We start from the raw sequence: 19,841 nt of genomic DNA on the forward strand, positions 1-19,841 counted from the left end.
ACAGCAATTTGATAAATATAATTCCACTAAATTCGGTAGACAAGACGATGTACCCATCCAATTCGGAAACTTTGAACCAGAGAAACGATCTATTTCCAATTTTCTTAAATTAGAATGAGGTTGGAGACCATCTAATACCATAACAGAATTATTATCAGCCAGTTCTTTTTCCCAATGAAGACCCAATTCTCGGATGTTTTGCTTGTCTTTTAACTTGGCCCTTTCGGCATCTATTTTACCTCTCACATTTTGTAAGCCTCCTACTAATATTGGTTCCGGTGTGGTCCTCTTGTTTCCTGACATAGTAGCAATCTAACACTTCCAGACGGCTTAGCATTTCTATACCTCTGGTACTTCTCGCATCTTCTAATCCAGAATATTCGAGACACCTCAATTCCACCCAATTCTTAATATCTTTGGGAATGCGGCACCTATTTCCAAGGTTCACTGACTCTAATTTACAGAGTTTGCTAGACAAAGACTTGGGCAATTCTCTTATCTCGGTCTCTCTCAAATCAAGAGACCTTAACTGTGTCAGAACTACAAGGTTACATGGTAATACTTCCAATTCCGAGCACTTTCTGAATTCTAAATTCTTCAAATTGTAGATGAGAGTGATTGAGTCAGGTAATTTTGTGATGTTTGTACCTGAAATATTAAGGGACTGTAGGTTTTGGAGAGATCCGATATTTATAGCTAATTCTGTGATATCTGTAAAACAAATATCTAACGTCTGCAAATTGGTGAGCCTAGATATAGCTTCTGGTAAGACTTTAGCATTTGTAGGAGTGAAATATCGCACATTCATTATGTATGCGAAGTAGATGTCATCTAATCTAAGCGAAGACCATCGCATATATTAAAATAAGGATGACGTATTTAATGATGTCAGCATAGTCACGAGTAAAGTGTGATGATCTGTGCGAAGTGTAAAGTGTGCGAGATTGAGTGAATGTACATGAGCGATTGGAACACACAGTGATTCCGAAAATATGGGATCTATTAGCTGCCATCCACTATGTAGTACCCTATATAAGGGGAAGGAATCTGTGTATTGAGGGAGGACTCTAAGGTGAGTGTTAGACAAGAAATCAAGAGAGAGAAAGTTTATTTGGAGAATAAGTAAAATCTTTGTAATAGTTTGTATTCGATCCCAAGATCTTGATTAATAAACGAGTGATTTCCATTATGATTGCTTAGAAAATTATATAATATTGAATAAATGTGGTTGTAGGATTTCCTGCAACTACATTTTGGCGCTAGAAACAGCTTGGAGTGATAAATCCTGTCAACGAGTTTGTAGAATCTTGAAAAATTGGATCTGGAGATTTTGGAGAAGATAAAGATGAAAAGCGAAGAATCTATAGGATCTGTAAGAAAAATAAAAATCATGACGATACAAGGAAGAGGTAGAGGTGTACAGTGTAATTTTATAACTAAAGCACCACTTTATGATGCGGATTTTCAAGCAGGAATCACTGGAAGAATACATAAACGAGATTATAGAGGAAAGAAGGTGACGAAGGTGGAAAAAGGATCTCCTGTAAAAGAGTGGGAAAAAACGAAGATAACGTTTGCAGCAGATGAAATTCCGGAAGAAAATTTAACACGAACAGATCCATTGGTGATTACAATAGCGGCCGAGCGAAGAAAAGTTGGTGATAAGACGGAAAACTCAGAAGAATGGGCGATTAATAGAACGTTGGTAGATATCGGAAGTGCTGTTGATATCCTATTTTATCGTGCGTTCAAAGAAATGGGATACAGAGATGTGGACATGACATGTCCAGCTTATAATATACATGGATTTAATAAAACAGTCACAAAACCAAAAGGAGAAATTACAATAATACTGTTGGGAGAAGTAGAAGTGAAGACAACATTATGTGTGGCTGATATCGAATCACCATACAATATGTTGTTGGGGAGGCCATGGGTGCACGTGATAAAAGATGTAGCGTCCACACTAGATCAATGCATTAGATTCCAAATTCCAAGCGGAATAGGTGAAATTAGAGGAGATGTTACAAGTGCGAAGATCTTCCATCAGGTAGATGTAAAAAATTATGAAGGACGTGCAAAGAAGCGAAAGGATCGCTGGAGAAAAGCAAAGGAGTTAAGGTAAGAAGAAGAATTTCGGATATACATGATTAGAGCGAAGGAAGGGAAAAGAATACCAAGCGAAATACCAGAGAAGGAAGGGGAACCAATTCTAGAGATTAAGGAGTCCACACCAATGGGAGAACCAAGAGCGAATTTCACTGCAGCAAAGCCAACGAAATAAGTTAATGTTGGTACAGAAGAAGAACCAAAAATACTGAAAATAGGAACCAATATGGATAAAGAAGAGGAAGAAAAAACAATAAACATCTTGCGTGAATATAGTAATATCTTCGCATGGAGTATGGAAGAAATGCCAAGAATAGATCCATCTGTTGAATTCAATAAATTGGATATTAAAAAGAATGCAAAGACGTTTAAACAAAGAATACCAAAAATCGCAACAACATATCATCCTAAAATAGAAACAAAGATGCAAAAAAATGTTAGAGGCAGGGATTATAAGACCAGCAAAATATCCAGAATGGATAACAAACATGGTGGTGATGCCAAAAAAAAACAAGGGGATAAGAATTTGCACAGACTTCAGTGATTTAAATAAAGCATGTCCGAAAGACAATTATCTTTTACCAGATATTCCACAAATGGTAGAATCGGCTTCAGGAAATGGTAGAATCTCATTGTTGGATGAGTATGAAGTTATAATCAAATTCCTTTGGCTGAAGAAGATCAAGAACATACCACTTTGTTCGCACCCCGAGGATTATACTGTTATTAAAAAATGCCGTTTGGATTGAAGAATGCGGGTGCAACGTATCAGCGAATGATAGAAAAGGTGTTTGAGAAATGGATACATAAAACACTAGAGGTCTATGTCGATGACATGTTGGTAAAGATCAAATAGGCGGAAGATCATGTTGATGATTTGAGAGAAATCTTTGAGCAGATGTGAAAGTTCAATATCAAGGTGAATCCAGAAAAATGTGTTTTTGGAGTATCATCAGGAATTTTTTTGGGTTATATAGTCTCTAAGAAGGGAATATAAGTTGATCCAGACAAGGTACAAGCGATTAGAGATATGCCACTCCCAGCAACGGTGAAGGATGTTCAAAAGTTGAATGGGTTAATAGCTTCGATGGGAAGATTTATTTCACGTTCTTCGGATAAGTGTAAACATTTCTTCAACATATTAAAGAAATGAGCAAAATTTGAGTGGACAGAGGAATGTGACAGGCATTACAAAGCATAAAAAATTACTTAATGAATTTATCCATTATGCAAAAGGCAAAGCCATGAGAAGAATTGATGCTATATTTGGCATCAACACCATATGCATTAAGCGCGGTCTTATTACGTTCGGATCAAGGGGTAGAAAAACCAATATACTATATAAGCAAAACATATAATTCTGCAGAGAAAAATTGTTCAAAGATTGAAAAACTAATTCTCGCACTCGTGTATGTGTCCTTTAAAATTCACATTTATTTTCAGGCTCATAAGATTAAGGTATTAACAAAAGTACCAATTGAGCCTGCGATGAAAAACTTAAAAAGATCAGGGAGATTGAAAGATGGAATGCACAATTGGGAAATTTTGAAATTGGTTTTGAAGTATTATCTTCACCAAAGTCACAAATCATCGCAGAGTTTCTGGACGAATTTCCATTAGAGGAAAATGAGTATGTAGAAGATATGATGGACGTGGGTGAGGAACATGGAAATCTTAAAGATTGATTAACAGATCGAAACTCAAATAGATGGGAGATACTAGTAGATGGATCATCTAATGGAGAAGGAAATGGTATTGGTATTGTTTTTATTTCACCAGAAGGAGCGCGAATGGTTTACTCATTCAGGTTAGAGTTCGCATCCACAAACAATGAAACCGAGTATGAGGCAGTTGTACATGCATTGAAGTTAGCAATTGAAATGGAGACAAAGGAAGAGCGAGTAACTAGTGACTCCCAATTAGTAATTCGACAAATAGAAGGAAAATATTATACAAATGAACCATCTTTACAGAAATGCAAAAAATTGGTAATGGAATTAGCAGAGCGAATTCCAAACATAAGCTGGAGACATATAGGTAGAAAAGATAACAGGCACGCAGACGCATTGGCTTTCATACCTTCCATGTTAATAGATCCAATTGTACGAGATATAAAGATACAAACACTCCATTTACCATCAATAAAGAAAGAAGACGAAACTGAAGCAGATGTGATGATAGTAGAAGACAAGGAGAACAAATGAATGAAGACAAAGATTGGAGAATTGAGCTTCATCTATACCTAGACAAGGGAGAGTAACCTAGAAAAAGATTAGAAGCACACAAGTTAAAAAGTCGAGCGACGAATTATGAATTAAGAGATAGTATTCTGTATAGAAGATCATTTCTCGGACCTTCGCTTAGATGTCTCACGCGAAAAGAAGGAATGGAAATCTTAAAGGCATTACATTATGGTGATGCTGGAAACCACAACGGTGGAAGATCACTCACATACAGAGCGGACATACAAGGATATTATTGGCCTTCCATGCATGAAGATGCAAAACAAGTATCAAGACGATGCGAAGAATGTCAACGTCATGGGAAGAAAATACACGCACCAGGAGCAATGCTAAACACGTCAGCAAACTCATGGCCATTCGGAAAATGGGGAAATGACATTGTTGGTCCGTTTATACCAGGAACGGGGAAAAAAAGATATCCGATTGTCGCAACAGATTATTTCACAAAGTGGGCAGAAGTGAAAACAGTTCAGCATATTCGTGATAAAGACATATTCACGTTTATTTTTGAAAATATCATATGCAGATTTGGAATCCCTGCACAGTTAGTATCTGACAATGGGAAACAGTTTGAGGGTGAGAATATAGAGATGCTACTCAATGCGTTCAAAATTCAAAGTGGAAAGTCTACCCCCCTCTATCCGCAGAGTAATGGACAAGCAGAAACGACTAACAAAACGATCGCAGACACATTAAGGAAGAAGTTGGAAGGGCATAATAAAGGTTGGTGCGAACAAGTACATAATGTAGTATGGGCATATAAAACAACAAGGATGGAAGCGACAAGAATGTCCCCTTTCTGTTTAACATATGGGGTAGAAGCAGTGTTACCAACAGAAGTCATTATCCCTACTACAAAGAGAGAAGCTTGGGAGAAGAATCTAAGTGCGGATTTAATTTTAACAAAACTTGATGATCTGGAAGAAGCTAGAGAGGTCGCTTTGCAACATATGAAAAATTATCAAAGAAGATTAGCTCGAGAGTACAATAAACGGGTTAAAATAAGAGAATTTCAATCAGGAGAAGTAGTGTTGCGAGAAATACCAGTTTATCAGAGAGGAGGTGATGGGAAGTTGGAAAAGAAGTGGGACAGACCATATATAATAAAAAGAATAGTTGGAAATGGAGCTTATGAGTTGGGAGATCCTGAAGGAAGAAATGTAGGACGAAAATTAGATCGTCCTTGGAATAGGTTATACTTGAAGAAATATTATCTATAAAGATACGCGATATAAATCACACAGGTTCAACAATACGAAGTCAAGAATGTGAGTTCTTATTTTTTAAACATGGGTGTAGCATTCAATTTAATAAACAAGTTTGGAGATTCAATTCGTTCTCAAATAAGAAAAAGGCAAATATAAGTCCTTATAATAAGACCTTAATATAAGGCAGCAGAATATATAACCACAGAAGAGAGGCATCCAACTGTGGCGTGCACCCTAGTTCGCATAAATGCAAGAGGCAACAAGTAAGACCTATCGCACGTCACATTTGGGGAAAACCTGATAAGCATGACTCAAGGGAAAGCTACATCGACCCTAGAACTTGATTCATGGAGATTTGGGGTGAGAAAAGACGAAAAATCCCATCCAGGAGAGGTGCCTTAAATTTTCAATCTCAGCTCATTGCCTTAGATTGAGAGACTAAGGTAAGAAAGTCTCTCCTAAGGAGTCCAGAAACGCGATCAGGGCGCCGAGGTACACGGTTGAGTCAACAGTGCCCGGGGCGTCTGGAGCGTACGTTGCCACTCTTGACAAGTCCTGACTATGATGCATTCGGTCCGAAGAAACCCCACTTAGGGTGCGGTCTCGTAACCATAAACTTTACCCGGTAGAGGTAAGCTTCCTTGAAGGGGCAACCAGGGGGAATATAAGGACGACACCCTCCATTAGGGAGCTGAATTGCGTCAAAAGACGTAAATGTCATGAGGCTTTTTACTCAAGGGAGTATTAAGGCTTAACATATTTACGCACGAGAAAAACCTGAAGAGGCAATAATACAGTAATATGATAAGGCGAGATCAAAGAGTCCTTACATTTAGATGTAGTGACAACCTGCGATCTCGTCGCACAAAAATAAAAGATAAATTAAGGCAAGATAAGACCTTTACTTAGGAAGGCAACATAAGACCTTATGAGAAAAGATATATGTAAACTAATGTTGTTTTGCAGGGATAATAAAGATCTGCGAAATTCGTATACTTGTTTCTTACAAGAAATATAATAAGAGGCAAGTAGGGGAGTTAAAATAAAAATATATTATCTCTCTTGATTAAGAAACAAATTCAAAATGTATCAAAACATAAGAGGGGAATTCAGATAATTAAGGAGTGCGAGGACTAAGCATTGTTGGAGGGAATATCATGTTCAATTAAAGACTTTTCAGCATCAATCTTGTGGCTTGGATTTGGGTCTTTAACTTCGACAGTAGTCTTATCAACAGCATCAACATTGACAGATTTATTCTTCTCAAATTGATCCTCTGATACAGAAGCATCAATATCATCTTCATGATCTTTTTCATCATCGCTAACAAATTCATAGTCACTATCTGGTTCTGGATACTTTTCGTCTTCTCTTATATTAAGGGGAGGAACATTTACTGGACAAAGAGAGTTGCTCAGAAGGATTTGATTAACTAAAGTCTGAGCATTAACATGAGCTTTGCGAATAACTTCCTTCTCAATATTTTTGGCATTGATTTCTGCGAAATTTTGAAGATATGTGAACCGTCTTCGCGCATGGTTTCGGGAAGCAGTAAGAGAAACTTCAAGATTCGTGTAAGCAATCTCCAGGTTTGCACGATCTTTGCGAACTTTATCTAAGTCTGATCTCAACTGGGATATAGTGGATTGATTCGACTTCTCAGATTCTGCAAAAATTAATATGGAATCATAATTTGAGAACAAAAATTCAAAGAAATAAAGAAAAGGATTAGAAATTTAAGGCAGTCAACTCAGGATGACTACCTTCGCAGAATTTAGAAAAGGCAAGGGTATTATTCTTCATACTTTCCATAGCTTTATCAAAATCGTCACCAACTAAACCATTGAGACGAGATCAAATCTTCTTTTTATCAGCAGAGAGGGAATTATTCTTTTTCTTAAGGTCATCAAGAGAATGCTTCAGTTGATCATATTGTTCTTGAAGATGGTTCATCTTCACAGTCAAGTTTATTTTATTTTGGATGATTTTCTCGTTCTGGGTACTTAATTCCTTAGATGATGCTTCATACTGAACTTCTAGGGAACGAATGGCTTGTTCTAGATTATTATTTACTTTCTGGAGAATTAAGTATCGATGCGAAAACATAGATTCTTTCTTTAGCAAAGAATGTTTCTCCAAAGAAAGGGTATAGTTTTCTTATGATAAGGATTGATGTCTTAAATCAGCACTATATAACAATTTAGACATATGGGAAATTTGGGTATTTAATACATCAATCTCTTGATTAAGGTAACTATTTTCATGGGTTAGATTGTTAATCTGGTCAAGCGAATATGAATGTTGCTTATTTGATTGATCTAGTTGAATCTGCAACGTCTCATTATTCGCACAGATATCTTCTGCGAGGAATTGGAAGGTGAATCTCTCTGCAACTCGATTCTGGTTTAAATCTTAATAAATGCAAGGAGAAGTTTAAAAGGTGGATATAAGCGAAGAAATATGCTACGAGAAGCAATACATAAAAAGAAGAATACCTATGAATTTTTGATTCTGGCTGCGAAGACCTTCAGAATCAAGGATTGCAACTTGGAGTTCTCCTTTTAGTCTACCAACTTCCTTTTATAAAAGGGTGTTCTTGTGTGAAAGTTCTAATTGAGAACAAGTAGATCTAAAACGTCCTTCATCCAAAATCATTCGACGATGAGATTCCTAAGGAAGAAAGAAAGTAAGGACAGATAGTAAGAATATTATAACCAAAAACTTGGATCGATTTGAGAATGGATTTCTTCTCTTGTAGCTTTATTAGAAGGAAACTCACATAGAAATTTACTTAAAGCAGAACATATGCGAACTTTGTGAGGATCACTAATGGATGACTGAGCAGAGTTGATAATGTCGAGTAAGGTTTGAGAAGCAAACTTTACACTGTTCAGAGTTTCCTTATCAAGAGAAAGGGATTCTAATAAAAGAGACGAAGATGAAGAAGGGGAAACAGAAATAGAAGGAGAGGAAGTAGTAACATTCGCAGAGCTAGAAATATCCAAATTACTTTGAGTTAGGGGTGTAAATAATACCCGAAAATACTCAGCCTGCCTGTATCCGCCCGAGCCCGCCTGTACCCGAAGTAGCCCAAAGCCTGTTATGGCCCGTCATGGACCACCCGGCCTGGCCTGGATTAATTTATCGGGCGGTCTCGGGCTTTGCGATTAATTATGATGCCTGGCCTGATACCCGGCCTGGTTCCCGGCCTGAAAGCCTTCTATGTGCCATTAATCATTTAATATCCTCTTAAAAAGACTTAAAAGTTACAATTTTATAATTGTCAATTTTGTGTCAAGAAAAATAAAATATATAATTTGTTTTTTTACTTATAATTAACCTTTTCAAAACATTAATGATAATATATTTTCTTATTAGAAAGTTTATTGTACTCTAATTACTTATTTATTATAGGCTAAAATTAAAAATTTGTCAGTGTAATTTAAATATAAAATAATACTATCACTTACGATATGTGATGTTGGAAAGGAAAGGATATTGTATTTAATACCGTTCATTTGAAAATTTAAACTTAAAAAAAAAAAATCAAAATATTGGACTGTCCGGCCCGATCTGGCCTGCCCGTATAAAAAGCGGGCTTTGGACGGTCTTTGGGTAGCAAATTATCTACTTGTGCCCGGCCTGTCCGGCCTGAATTTGTTTACGGGCTCACAAATATTAAGCCTGGCCTGCCCGGCCCGTCTTAGTTTTTGGGTCGGGCGGCCCGGCCTGCCCGAATTTACACCCCTACTTTGAGTGGTATCAGTGCTAATGGACAAAGGAGAGTTCACAAAGGTTGAAACAGTTTGAATAAAATCCGGAGCAAATGTAGAAGAAGGAGTGGGGGTACCCTGTAGACCTTAATTAGTAACGGTTTTCTCTTCGGGAGGAAAATTTTCATCAAGAGTAACAGAGACATTCGCATGAGAAGAAAAAATATTAGTTTGAATTGGAGATGGAGGAATGATCTCTGCGACACCAAATTCAGGAATGGAAAAATTTGATTTGAGAGCTTTGGGATTGCGAACTCTCTTAGGTTTCAGTCATTTTCCTCCACCCATCTCACAATCAGAATCCTGCGAAAAACACGGATAAGAAATAGAGGCAACAATATTGTTTGATAAAAACAAGAATATTTCTTACTCCTTTGTTGTGCGAAGTCTTCCTCTTGAGAGATTCTTTGTCCTTGATATCTGAAGAAGATTTAGGGTTGGAAACATTCACTTTGAGGCTGCTCGAAGAAGAACTTTTCCTGAAAACAGTAAGGAAGATAAATTAATCATAAGATCAGCAATCATGATCGAGATTAAAAGTTATGATGAACAATTGTAATCAACAGAATAAAAAGAGAGTGATTTTGATAGAACGTACAGACCTTGGATTTGGATCCATGAGAATAATGGAGATAAAACAGCAACATCAGTAACAGATGAATCAAGGGAGAAGAAAGTCTCAAGGAAAAAGAGATATAAACAAAAATTAAAGAAATGAAGAAGTTATTTCTCGAAGAAAAATCAATAAATAGAGAAGAAAAATGACCGGTTAGAGACGGGTTGCATCGGTAAAAAGCAAAAGAATCAACACGTGCTGAAAGAAAGGAAGAAATTACGGAAGAATGTCGGTAAAACAAAATATGAAGAAATAAATATGTGCGATAAGTTGGGTTGAAAATTTCTCATATCGCTCACTTTATAAAGAGAACAAAATGAGAAGAGGCAAAATGTAGGAGTGAAATATCGCACATTCATTATGTATGCGAAGTAAAGGTCATCTAATCTAACGAAGAGCATCGCATATACTAAAATAAGGATGACGTGTTTAATGATGTCAGCATAGTCACGAGTAAAGTGTGATGATCTGTGCGAAGTGTAAAGTGTGCAAGATTGAGTGAATGTACATGAGCGATTGAAATGCACATTGAGGGAGGACTCTAAGGTGAGTGTTAGACAAGAAATCAAGAGAGAGAAAGTTTATTTGGAGAATAAGTAAAATCTTTGTAATATTTTGTATTCGATCCCAAGATCTAGATTAATAAACGAGTGATTTCCATTATGATTACTTAGAAAAATATATAATATTAAATAGATGTGGTTGTAGGATTTCTTGCAACTACAACATCCGTGTGAGAGAGATATAAATGTCGTAAATTTCTTAAAGAACCAATTCTGTCGAGAACCATTTGAACATTTGCAGTAGAACGAAACCTGAGAGTCTGAAGGTTGTAGAATTAACTTATGGACGCAGCAGGAGCATCTCCAATTTTTAGATTATTGAGGTCAAGGTACCTCAAGTGTATAAAAGGTGAAGGTAGAGTCTCTAGTTTAATATAACTACGAGTATCAATTTGATATATAACACGTAAGTACCTGTTTCTAAGTGGACTCCAATAAGAAAGCCACCCACTCCGGTAAAAAACCGTCCGCAGTGTTTTAGCATTGGTCAAAGCATTTGAAACTGGTTTTAAAACATCATCCTCCATGATTAATTGTAGCCGACGCGATTTTGATGCATCATTTTGCATTTCACTTGCATTCAGAACCGTGACTTCATGACTGCCAGCGACACTTTGTGCAAGATCATGCATTTTAAAAGTTTGAATATCACCTAAGACATTTTTTTTCACGTCTTGGAAGAAAGAGTTAGACAACAAATCTAGGAAATAATGATTCCCAACATTTTCGACTGAGTTTTGACATCCTCCATTTGGTGGATGAAGGAATCCTTCAGCCATCCATAGTTGAATCAATATTTCTCTGTCAATTACCCAATCTTTGGGAAATAAACAACAGTACGAGAAACACTGTTTCAAATGGGAGGGCAAATTGTCATAGCTCAATTTCAATATTGGTATGATTCCACCACTTTGATTTTCTGGGGTATCTAAGCTTGTGTTGTCTCTGATAGATAACCAATGCATTTCATCATTCTGCGAGCGCCTAAGACCACCGAGAAATGTTGCCGCGAGTGGCAAGCCTCCACAGCTTTTAGCTATTTGCTTCCCTATGTTTATCATATTTGGAGTCTCAGAGGCTCCACCAGGAGAAAAAGCTTTCTTCTTGATAATGGACCAACAATCAGCTTCCGATAATACATCTAGATTGTACGGAGGAATTACACCCTGCACCACAGATGCAACTTCTTGTTTACGTGTGGTGACAATAATTTTGCTGGCAGCAGCGCGGACGTCTAGGTAACTCTTGAGTTTATTCCATTCCATGAAATCTTCGGTCCACACATCATCAAGTACTAGCAAATAAAGTTCATTTTCTAATTCTTTTTTAACTTGATCTACCAAAACATTAATGTTTGAGAATGTAGGACATTTAGAGTTAGTAATGGACTCCATAATGTCTATCAAGATTTTATAAATATCGAACTCATCAGAGACACAAACCCATAGTCTTTTTCTAAAGTGGTTTTCTACTGAACTGTAGACAGATTGAGCCAAAGTGGTCTTTCCCAGCCCACCCATTCCCACTAGGGATATGACAGAGACTTTTTCTTCTTGATTAGAATTTACAGCCGATGAGTTCAATAGCTTTATTATCTCTGACTTATCATTTTCTCTTCCTACAACTTTTAAATCTTCTCCGAAAAATGAAGCAGTTAGGCGATTATTACGTATCTCAGCAGTTTGGTCATCGTATAAGCTAGTCGATTCAAATCCAGATTTTTTCATATCACTTGAAATTTGGTTGAACCGTTTGTTAACATCTTTGATTTTGTGTGCCATTTTAAAACGAAAAGCAACTTGGTTGGAGGATGAAAAGAAATCTTTTACCTTGCTGTTCTTTTCAGATCGACGCATAGCTTGATAGGATAATTCATCAAGAACATCATCAGCATCATAAACAGCTCCCTCGAGTCTTTTTAACCAAAGTGAAACTTGAGCATCGTTCTCCTACTTACCCTCCGCATCAGATGTTTTAGCGGCGATCAACTCTAATGTTTCTTGAAACTTTTTCAGCTCATCCTTGACACCCCACGCACCACTAATCTCACTTGCAACAACAGAAACCAGCTTTTTCAAAGCTCCGGACGCGCCACTAACAAGAATATCTTGTGCCATAATAATTAAGAGGATACTAATTAAGCAGATTGAAAATGATGAGAATGAAAATGAGATTGTATCCTATCCAAGATGAATCTTGTAGCAACTCAGAGAGAAGAAGACAGAAGTTTAAGAAAAGTTGTAGAAGATATAAAACACATTAACCAACAACTGTCGTTGCAGAAATAAACCAAGTTAAACTGGATGGGTTGTCCATTATCAAACACGACACAGACCATAACGTGGAGAACATGATAAGATTTTCATCTCCAAGATTTTCATCTCTAAGATTTTGTTGTATTTATTTATTTGATATTTGATGGAAGAAGCAATGCCTCAATTCTTCATCGATAATAAGTTGCAAATACATAAAAAATATATATTCAGTACATCCATAAATCGAAAAACAAAACTTAGTACAATAGTTATGATTTTTGAACCAATAACAATCTAGAACAAAATAAAATATAACACAATTTCATTTAGGCAAAAATGTATCAAATGAACAATAAGTAAGTAATCTTAATGAATTATGAATTATCCTGTGAAAAGTTACTTAAGACAAGGATCAGGATGACGCACAAAATGTGATATATATCAACAAATAACACAATTTCATTTCAGTGGAACATTACAAAAAGGGTTCTCTTAAGTGAGCACAATTTCATTTTGTTGCAGACACATATAACAATTGTTGTTTTTCTCCAAATGAGATTACATCAAGAAATAACACATGAATTAGGATTGTTTTCAACATAATAACCACTTGCGTAACAAGGATCGTAGTTTGCCCTGCTTAAAGCACAAATGATGTCTGCTATATTTGTCTCGCACGGATCCTTCTTCTTCTCAGGTTCTTTGTTAGGACCAACAGACAATATGTCTGCAAAACAAATTTTTCTTAGTTTGCACACTATCATTACTGGATCAACATCCCCGATTACTGTTATCTTCTTCGCTTCCATGTCTATAGATACTGAATTAACTCCTACAAACATAATGGCAAGAAAAAATAATCAGCAAAAGAAATGTGAGAAGTTAGAACCGTTTGTTGAGAGGGTGTGGTGAAAACTTGTAGTACCTTCAAGGCCGGAAACAGATTTTAAGGCCTTTTGTTTGGTTTTGTTGTCATGTACATCTAATTTCAACACTGCTTTCTGTAACAACAAAAGAACACGCATCAAACATTATAAAACTAGATTGTGTGAAGCTTGAAAACTAAATATTTGAAATATCTTGCAAAACCACCATACAAACTGAAAAAAGACTTCACCAATCTCATGCGTTTATAGAGTTCACTCACCTGCATTTGTCTGATACTTCTGAGATCCCTGACGTTGAGAAAGTAGAGACTCGATTGGAGATTCGAAGAAGAAAAATCGAGAGATTGAGTGGAGAAAAAGAAAGGGAGGAACACAAGTATTTAAATTGTGGAAATGTAGTCAAGTTGGGGAATTACCAACTCCCAGCAATCAACTTGATGGTCCAAACGTCACACTCTGAACCACCGATGACATATGTTTTTCTGTAAGAAAATAGGAAACACCAATGTAATTGGTCTGCCTCTCACTCTCTCAACATTTACCGACTATAAATAAAAACAACTTCCGGATAGTTACAAAATTTCTACCATTTTATAATTTTTTGATGACCAAAGACTAGTTCAAGTCGTCAAGTTGGCCAACCATTTGTTCATTTCGCCTTCCAGGAACGCGTCAACCAAGTAAGACGCAGGTCTCTCGGAAGGTGACTGTTCACTGATCAATTAAACTCTCAGTTGTTGGACCGATAAGAATACAAATAACAGTAAAATCAAGAGACAATCGTATAAAACATATACTCAGTTATTATACCGTCCATTGATATCATCATGTCTTCAGTGTTGCATTAACAAGATCATCGAGTCAAAAGTTTCATGATACAAGGTTCAAATGCCAAAAATACAAATGAAAGATTCTCATTGCGAAATTACGCACCGTTCCACAGAACACTCCTCTCACTGCCTTCTCCTTGACATGCACATTGACAATCATGCAATACTGACTTATGAGCCCAATAAGTACTGGCTGTTTGTCAAACCCATGTAGCTTGGCTTGGGTTTTGTTTTCCAGTTAAGCTTTTGATGTCATGGAATTTGTGGATAGAATTAGAAACAGTCGACCAAAGTAGTCTGATGATGGATTAATGGTCACCACTATAAATATTTTCTCTTGGTATCAGTTGAGTTTTCAAAATAAATGTATATATTGGTGTTAGACTAATCTAGTTACATGGGTGTATGTTTTCTCTTGGTGTGTGCTTACAGATTCTAAGCAGCAACTGAGCTTTGGGTGCTCTAAATAATCGTCCTCCAAATAAATTCGCAAAGCTATGCAACTTTCATTTGAACGATTTTTTGGGACCATGGTGTTTTTTGGGGACCATGGTTTTATTTTGGGTAAAGACATTAGAAGTAAATCTAGGTCACCCCTTATCTAGATATTTATATTAATACCTAAATTACCCTCCTGATTAATTTTGGGTGATGATTAGCTAGTGTTAACAATAGTTAGTGTAATGATTAGTGAGATGATTAAGTTAAAGATAATTAGTGAGATTAAAAAATCAGATGAGTTTTTTTTTTAAAGAAGTAGAATTATTGAGAGAGTAAAGTTAGAGAAGATGAAGGAAAACATGAAAAACGATGGATTTTACCAACCACAACCGGAGGAAAGGTATTTGGGTACCCAGGTATGCTTCAAACTTAGATAATGTTGGTTGAATTTCTCCAAACTTTCAAAAAAATGAAATTTTTTATGTAAATTTGGGCCAGTTCGGTTAACCATAGGTCAACCACATGTAACCGAACACATCTGAAAGTGTAGTTCGGTTACCATATGTCAAGAACATGTAACCAAACTCACCTGAAAGTGTAGTTCGGTTATGTTTTCCAAACACGCAGGTTACCGAACTCGCTCGTTAATGGAGGTTTTGGTCGTACGGTGCAATGTTCGGTTACCTAGGATAAAATGGTAGGTAACCGAACTTTGAACTTGACAATTTATTTGAGTACATCTTGTGTGTTCGGTTAGTTCACAAACTTCAACGCAACCAAGTTCCCAACTAAGCATCAGGTTAAAAGTAACCTAGTGTTAGAAGTTCGGTTGGTTCGCAAAATTATTAAGTTTTCAAAGTCTCCTCTAGCTTTTTCAAAGTCTTAGTTTCAGGGTCATAACAAGAGAGAATAGCATTGTACCACAAGAAATACTTGTCGCTCTTTGGCAGCGCAACTCGCTCTAACCACCTCCAGTCTTCCCATGCTATACTAAACTTCATAAACCAACGGGAATGTTTCTGTGTATATTTGACAGTCTTCCTATTCTCCAACTGCCATATCCTGAAATGTTTACTGGGAAGTACTTGTAGAACACACAAATTCCCTCTCAATACCATGAGATCCACATTACCGTCCCAGACTGCAGAAGGTATTGGTGGGAGCAATTTAAATGTCTCATGTTTCAAATCAAAAGCTACTACAGTCGCAGACTTATCCATCCAGTGAAGAGCTCCACTTGCTAAAACACCCACTGATGGTAAAGCATCCAATCGGGGTTTAAAGCATATTTCATTTGCATTTATCTTACTTGGTTTGTTTCTCCACACAGTACCATTCCGGAGGGTATTCACGTGAAAGGTTTTATCCTGCAGAATTCTAACAAATTTGTACTCGTTATTTGAACGATTGTAACCAATTCCAATCGCGTCTTCTGCGTAAGCATCATCCTTCCATTGAATTTGCTCTCCAGTGACAGGATTGCAAATACAGATTTTTCTTTTTTCTTTTGTCTTTCTTTTTGAAGGCCAGGGTTTCAATACTCTTGGGACTTGGATTTTTTTTTCACGTGCTCTTGAACTGGAGTAACTGGCATAACAAACTAAACCGTGACAAGAACCAACCATGAAACTTTTGGAGTAAGGTGATAATGGCAAGATTATGTGTTTTAACTTTGTAACTGTTCCCGTGTGGTCATTAACCTTACTAGTATTCTGTTCTGAAAAGTAGAATTGTGCTTCAACTTTGGTTCTTCTGTGTCCGAAGAGTGGGTTTGGAAGAGCAGGGTTTCCCTGTAAAGCCCCGTAGATTAAACCAATATTGGGTTTAGGTACCAAAGTTCGCCATGTTTTGCATACTTCTCTAGATTGTATTTTTAAGACCATTGGCAAGCGAGAAAGTATATTTTCAGTGGTTTCTAAAGGTAAGTTCTCCATTGATCTGAGTATCTTTAAAACTTTTCTTCTTAATATCGGCAGAAGACATGTATCTGTAATAGGTTTTTCATCACCCCAATTACTTTGTTTTAGGTTTGGGTTTGGGTTTGGGTTTGGGTTTGAGTTTAGGGTTTTTTATAAAAAAAAATGAGTTTAGGGTTTGGCGGCCATCTAATTCTAAGACCGCCCTAACCTCAAATAAGAGAGTATTGTGTGTAACTACACATGTTTTTGGAGAATAACTTTCCTTAGAAAAGAAAGTAAAAAAAAATAAAAATAATAATTATCAAAATTTGATCAAATTGACGGGGTCAAATTCACGTACCCATATAGCTTAGCTTGGGCTTTGTTTTCCAGTTAAGCTTTTGAAGTCATGGAATTTGTGGATAGAATTACTGATGACAAAGACAAACAGTCGACCAAAGTAGTCTGAATGTATGATTATGGATTACGGTCACCACTATAAGCGTAGTTGAGTTTTCAAAAAAAAAAAAAAATGCGTATATTGGTATTGTTAAATATAGTTACATGGATCATAGATGTATGTTTTCTTGTGTGCTTACAAATTCTAAACAGCAACTGGGCTTTGGGTGCTCTAACCTAAAAGATCGTCCTCTAAATAAAGAAACCTCGTTTTAAGGCATACCAAATTTTTTTAGTCATACTCAATTAGGATAAAATAGTTTCCGGAGTAGCTTTTGCCTTTCCTCTTATTTTGCTTCGGCGCTTCTCTTCTCAGTACTTCTTTTTTTCTTTCTAATAATATTTTAACTTTTTCTGTCAAAAGAAAAAATAAGGATAAAATAGAGTCACTAGGTAGTAAAATCAATAACCCCATATCAACGATATTTGATAATAACAGTAATGCCTTATTATTTATGCTCTTTATTTTATTTTTTTTAAAGAATAAAATAAAATAAAATTTTTATTTTTATTATTGAAAAAAAAGGGAAAAATATTTATAATGGGTAACCTAGCAACAAGTTGGGTATCAATACCTTTCTAAATAACCAAACTTAATGATTTTACCTAAATACCACCCATATTTTACAAGTTGGGTGGTGAACACTCACCTTCTTCTCCACCTAATACCCCGTATCAGTGATTCAGTATCACCTATAATAGCCGCCACCTTCAAATCAAGATCATAATCTTATTCAGATTTAAGTTTAAGTTTTAGACTTAATCTTATCATCATATCTGTTTTAGAGAAATTATGTCTTGATTTTATTTTATTTTCATTATTTAGGTTTTATTTTTAAAAACAGACATAAGGGTGCTAAATATTCCTAGATGGTTTTAACTTGATTTGCTTTTCTTACAAACCAATTGTTGCTAAATAGGTATATTCCATAAAATTTGTTCGAATTACCATGGAAAAGAGCAACATCAATCGGAAAGACCAAATTCAACAAAAAAAACCCGGCATGACTGAGCATTAACGATTAGATGCGCAAAATGCACCGCAGTATAAGAAAAAACATCGGGGCCTTTCGAATTTGGTCAGTGGCGGAACTATACATTCGATATAGGGATGGCTTGAGTTTTTTTTAGGCTTGTTTATACGTAAAACTCATAAACCAATTATGGCCCAACTTAAAAAAGGCTTTGAAAAAAATGACATTTTTTCTTGTTGGGGCTGGCTTAAGCTGGCCCTAGTCACAAGGTAGTTCCGCCCCTGAATTTGATATATTATAATTTGGGAACATTATATTTAAGATCCATGGATATGTTGCGTAGGGGGTGGTGGTGATGATAACAATGGCTGTCGTAAGTGGAAGTGGTAGTCCCCGGCAACGGCGCCAAAAACTTGGCAGGCCTAGAAAAGGGTATAGAAATGAAGCGTGATAAAAACGGGGGCCTACAGTAATACCGCAAGTGCACGGTCGTCGGTTGTAGCTCGTGCAAGTACGGGTCGATCCACAGAGATCGGGTGTGTTTTGGAAATGTTTCTAGCTATTTTGGTTTCTAAATTTGCTATTGGGCTTTGAATACTAATGGGTTTGTTCACAATAAAATGAACTGAGCTTGGGCTCAGTTGGTCTTTGAAATGTAAATGGGCTTTGGCCTTAAACTTAGGCTTTTGATTAAGCCCACAGTTGATTGGATTGGGCTTTTAACCTTAACCTAAACTGGGCTTTGGGCCTTAATGAAATGGGCCTCAGTGAACTAAACCTTGGGCTTTTGTTTTGGAATTGCACTGGGCCTTTGGGCTTTACTGATTTGAACTTGGGCTCAGTTGGATGGGATCTGAGCTTGGCTGCAGGAACTGGACTTGGCTTGGCAGGAGAAGAAGTGGCAGCAGCAGCAGCCTGGCAGCAGGCAGGAAAAGGAAGGCAGCAGCACAAGTGCTGCACAGCATGTAGTAGCAGTAGCAGGAGCAAGAGCTGCACAGCAAGGCCAAGAAAGAAAGAAGTAGCAATGCAGCAGCAGAAGTGCTGCACAGCAGCTGCAGGGCACAAGCAACAGCAACAGCAACAGCAGCTGCAACAGCAACAGCAGCAGCAGTGCAGCAGAGAAAGCAGCAACCAAAAGCAACACAGGGAAAAAAAACAAGGAACAAAGCAAATGAAAACTAAACAGCAACAAAACAATGAACAAAAGCAAAACAAAACAAGATGAACCAAGGCCTGAGGCCAAGGGCAGGGATGTGGAGAAACTGAAATGAAGCAAGGCTAGGCTAAGGCATTCAGGAGGTATACTAAAAGAATGGGAAGAGAACTAGCTTGCTATGAGCACTAGTTTCTCCCAATGCTCAATCACATTGCAACCTAAGCATACAACAAGAATGGCAAGATAATCAGCTTGCTATGAGCACTGATTTCTTCCATTGCACAATTAGTTCAAAGCTTCAAATGTATCTAGCCTAGCATTCCATCAACTGTAACAGCAAATTAAACACAACAGTGAACATGTAACTGACAGTGAGCAACAACAAACATGAACATAACTAACTGAACTAACAATGAACTAAACCTAAAC

At 36.8% G+C, this 19,841-nt stretch overlaps 4 protein-coding genes across 4 annotated transcripts; 1 reads left to right on the forward strand and 3 right to left on the reverse strand.

The window, feature by feature from the left end:
- The first annotated feature begins 261 nt into the window (after positions 1–261).
- Positions 262–2,566, forward strand: LOC113273447. The gene is made up of 2 exons (XM_026523162.1): positions 262–555; positions 1,235–2,566. The coding sequence occupies exon 2, from the start codon at positions 1,346–1,348 to the stop codon at positions 2,123–2,125; it is 780 nt and encodes a 259-aa protein (XP_026378947.1). The 5' UTR covers positions 262–555; positions 1,235–1,345; the 3' UTR covers positions 2,126–2,566.
- Positions 2,567–9,603: 7,037 nt separating this feature from the next.
- On the reverse strand, positions 9,604–12,629 carry LOC113271843 (putative disease resistance protein RGA3). Its single transcript, XM_026521767.1, has 4 exons — positions 12,470–12,629; positions 10,927–12,370; positions 9,704–9,812; positions 9,604–9,636 (listed from the first exon to the last, which is right to left on the reverse strand). The coding sequence occupies exons 1-4, from the start codon at positions 12,627–12,629 to the stop codon at positions 9,604–9,606; spliced, it is 1,746 nt and encodes a 581-aa protein (XP_026377552.1).
- Positions 12,630–13,199: 570 nt separating this feature from the next.
- Positions 13,200–14,045, reverse strand: LOC113273448 (heavy metal-associated isoprenylated plant protein 12-like). The gene is made up of 3 exons (XM_026523163.1): positions 13,915–14,045; positions 13,693–13,768; positions 13,200–13,599 (listed from the first exon to the last, which is right to left on the reverse strand). Exons 1-3 carry the CDS (start codon positions 13,918–13,920, stop codon positions 13,331–13,333), a joined length of 351 nt encoding a protein of 116 aa, XP_026378948.1. The 5' UTR covers positions 13,921–14,045; the 3' UTR covers positions 13,200–13,330.
- A 1,725-nt stretch (positions 14,046–15,770) lies between these two features.
- On the reverse strand, positions 15,771–16,859 carry LOC113271844 (F-box/kelch-repeat protein At3g23880-like). The gene has a single exon (XM_026521768.1). The coding sequence runs from the start codon at positions 16,857–16,859 to the stop codon at positions 15,771–15,773; it is 1,089 nt and encodes a 362-aa protein (XP_026377553.1).
- Positions 16,860–19,841: the final 2,982 nt, after the last annotated feature.

The sequence above is a fragment of the Papaver somniferum genome, chromosome 4 (genome assembly GCF_003573695.1).
Source record: "Papaver somniferum cultivar HN1 chromosome 4, ASM357369v1, whole genome shotgun sequence".
In the NCBI taxonomy this organism is placed as follows: domain Eukaryota; kingdom Viridiplantae; phylum Streptophyta; class Magnoliopsida; order Ranunculales; family Papaveraceae; genus Papaver; species Papaver somniferum.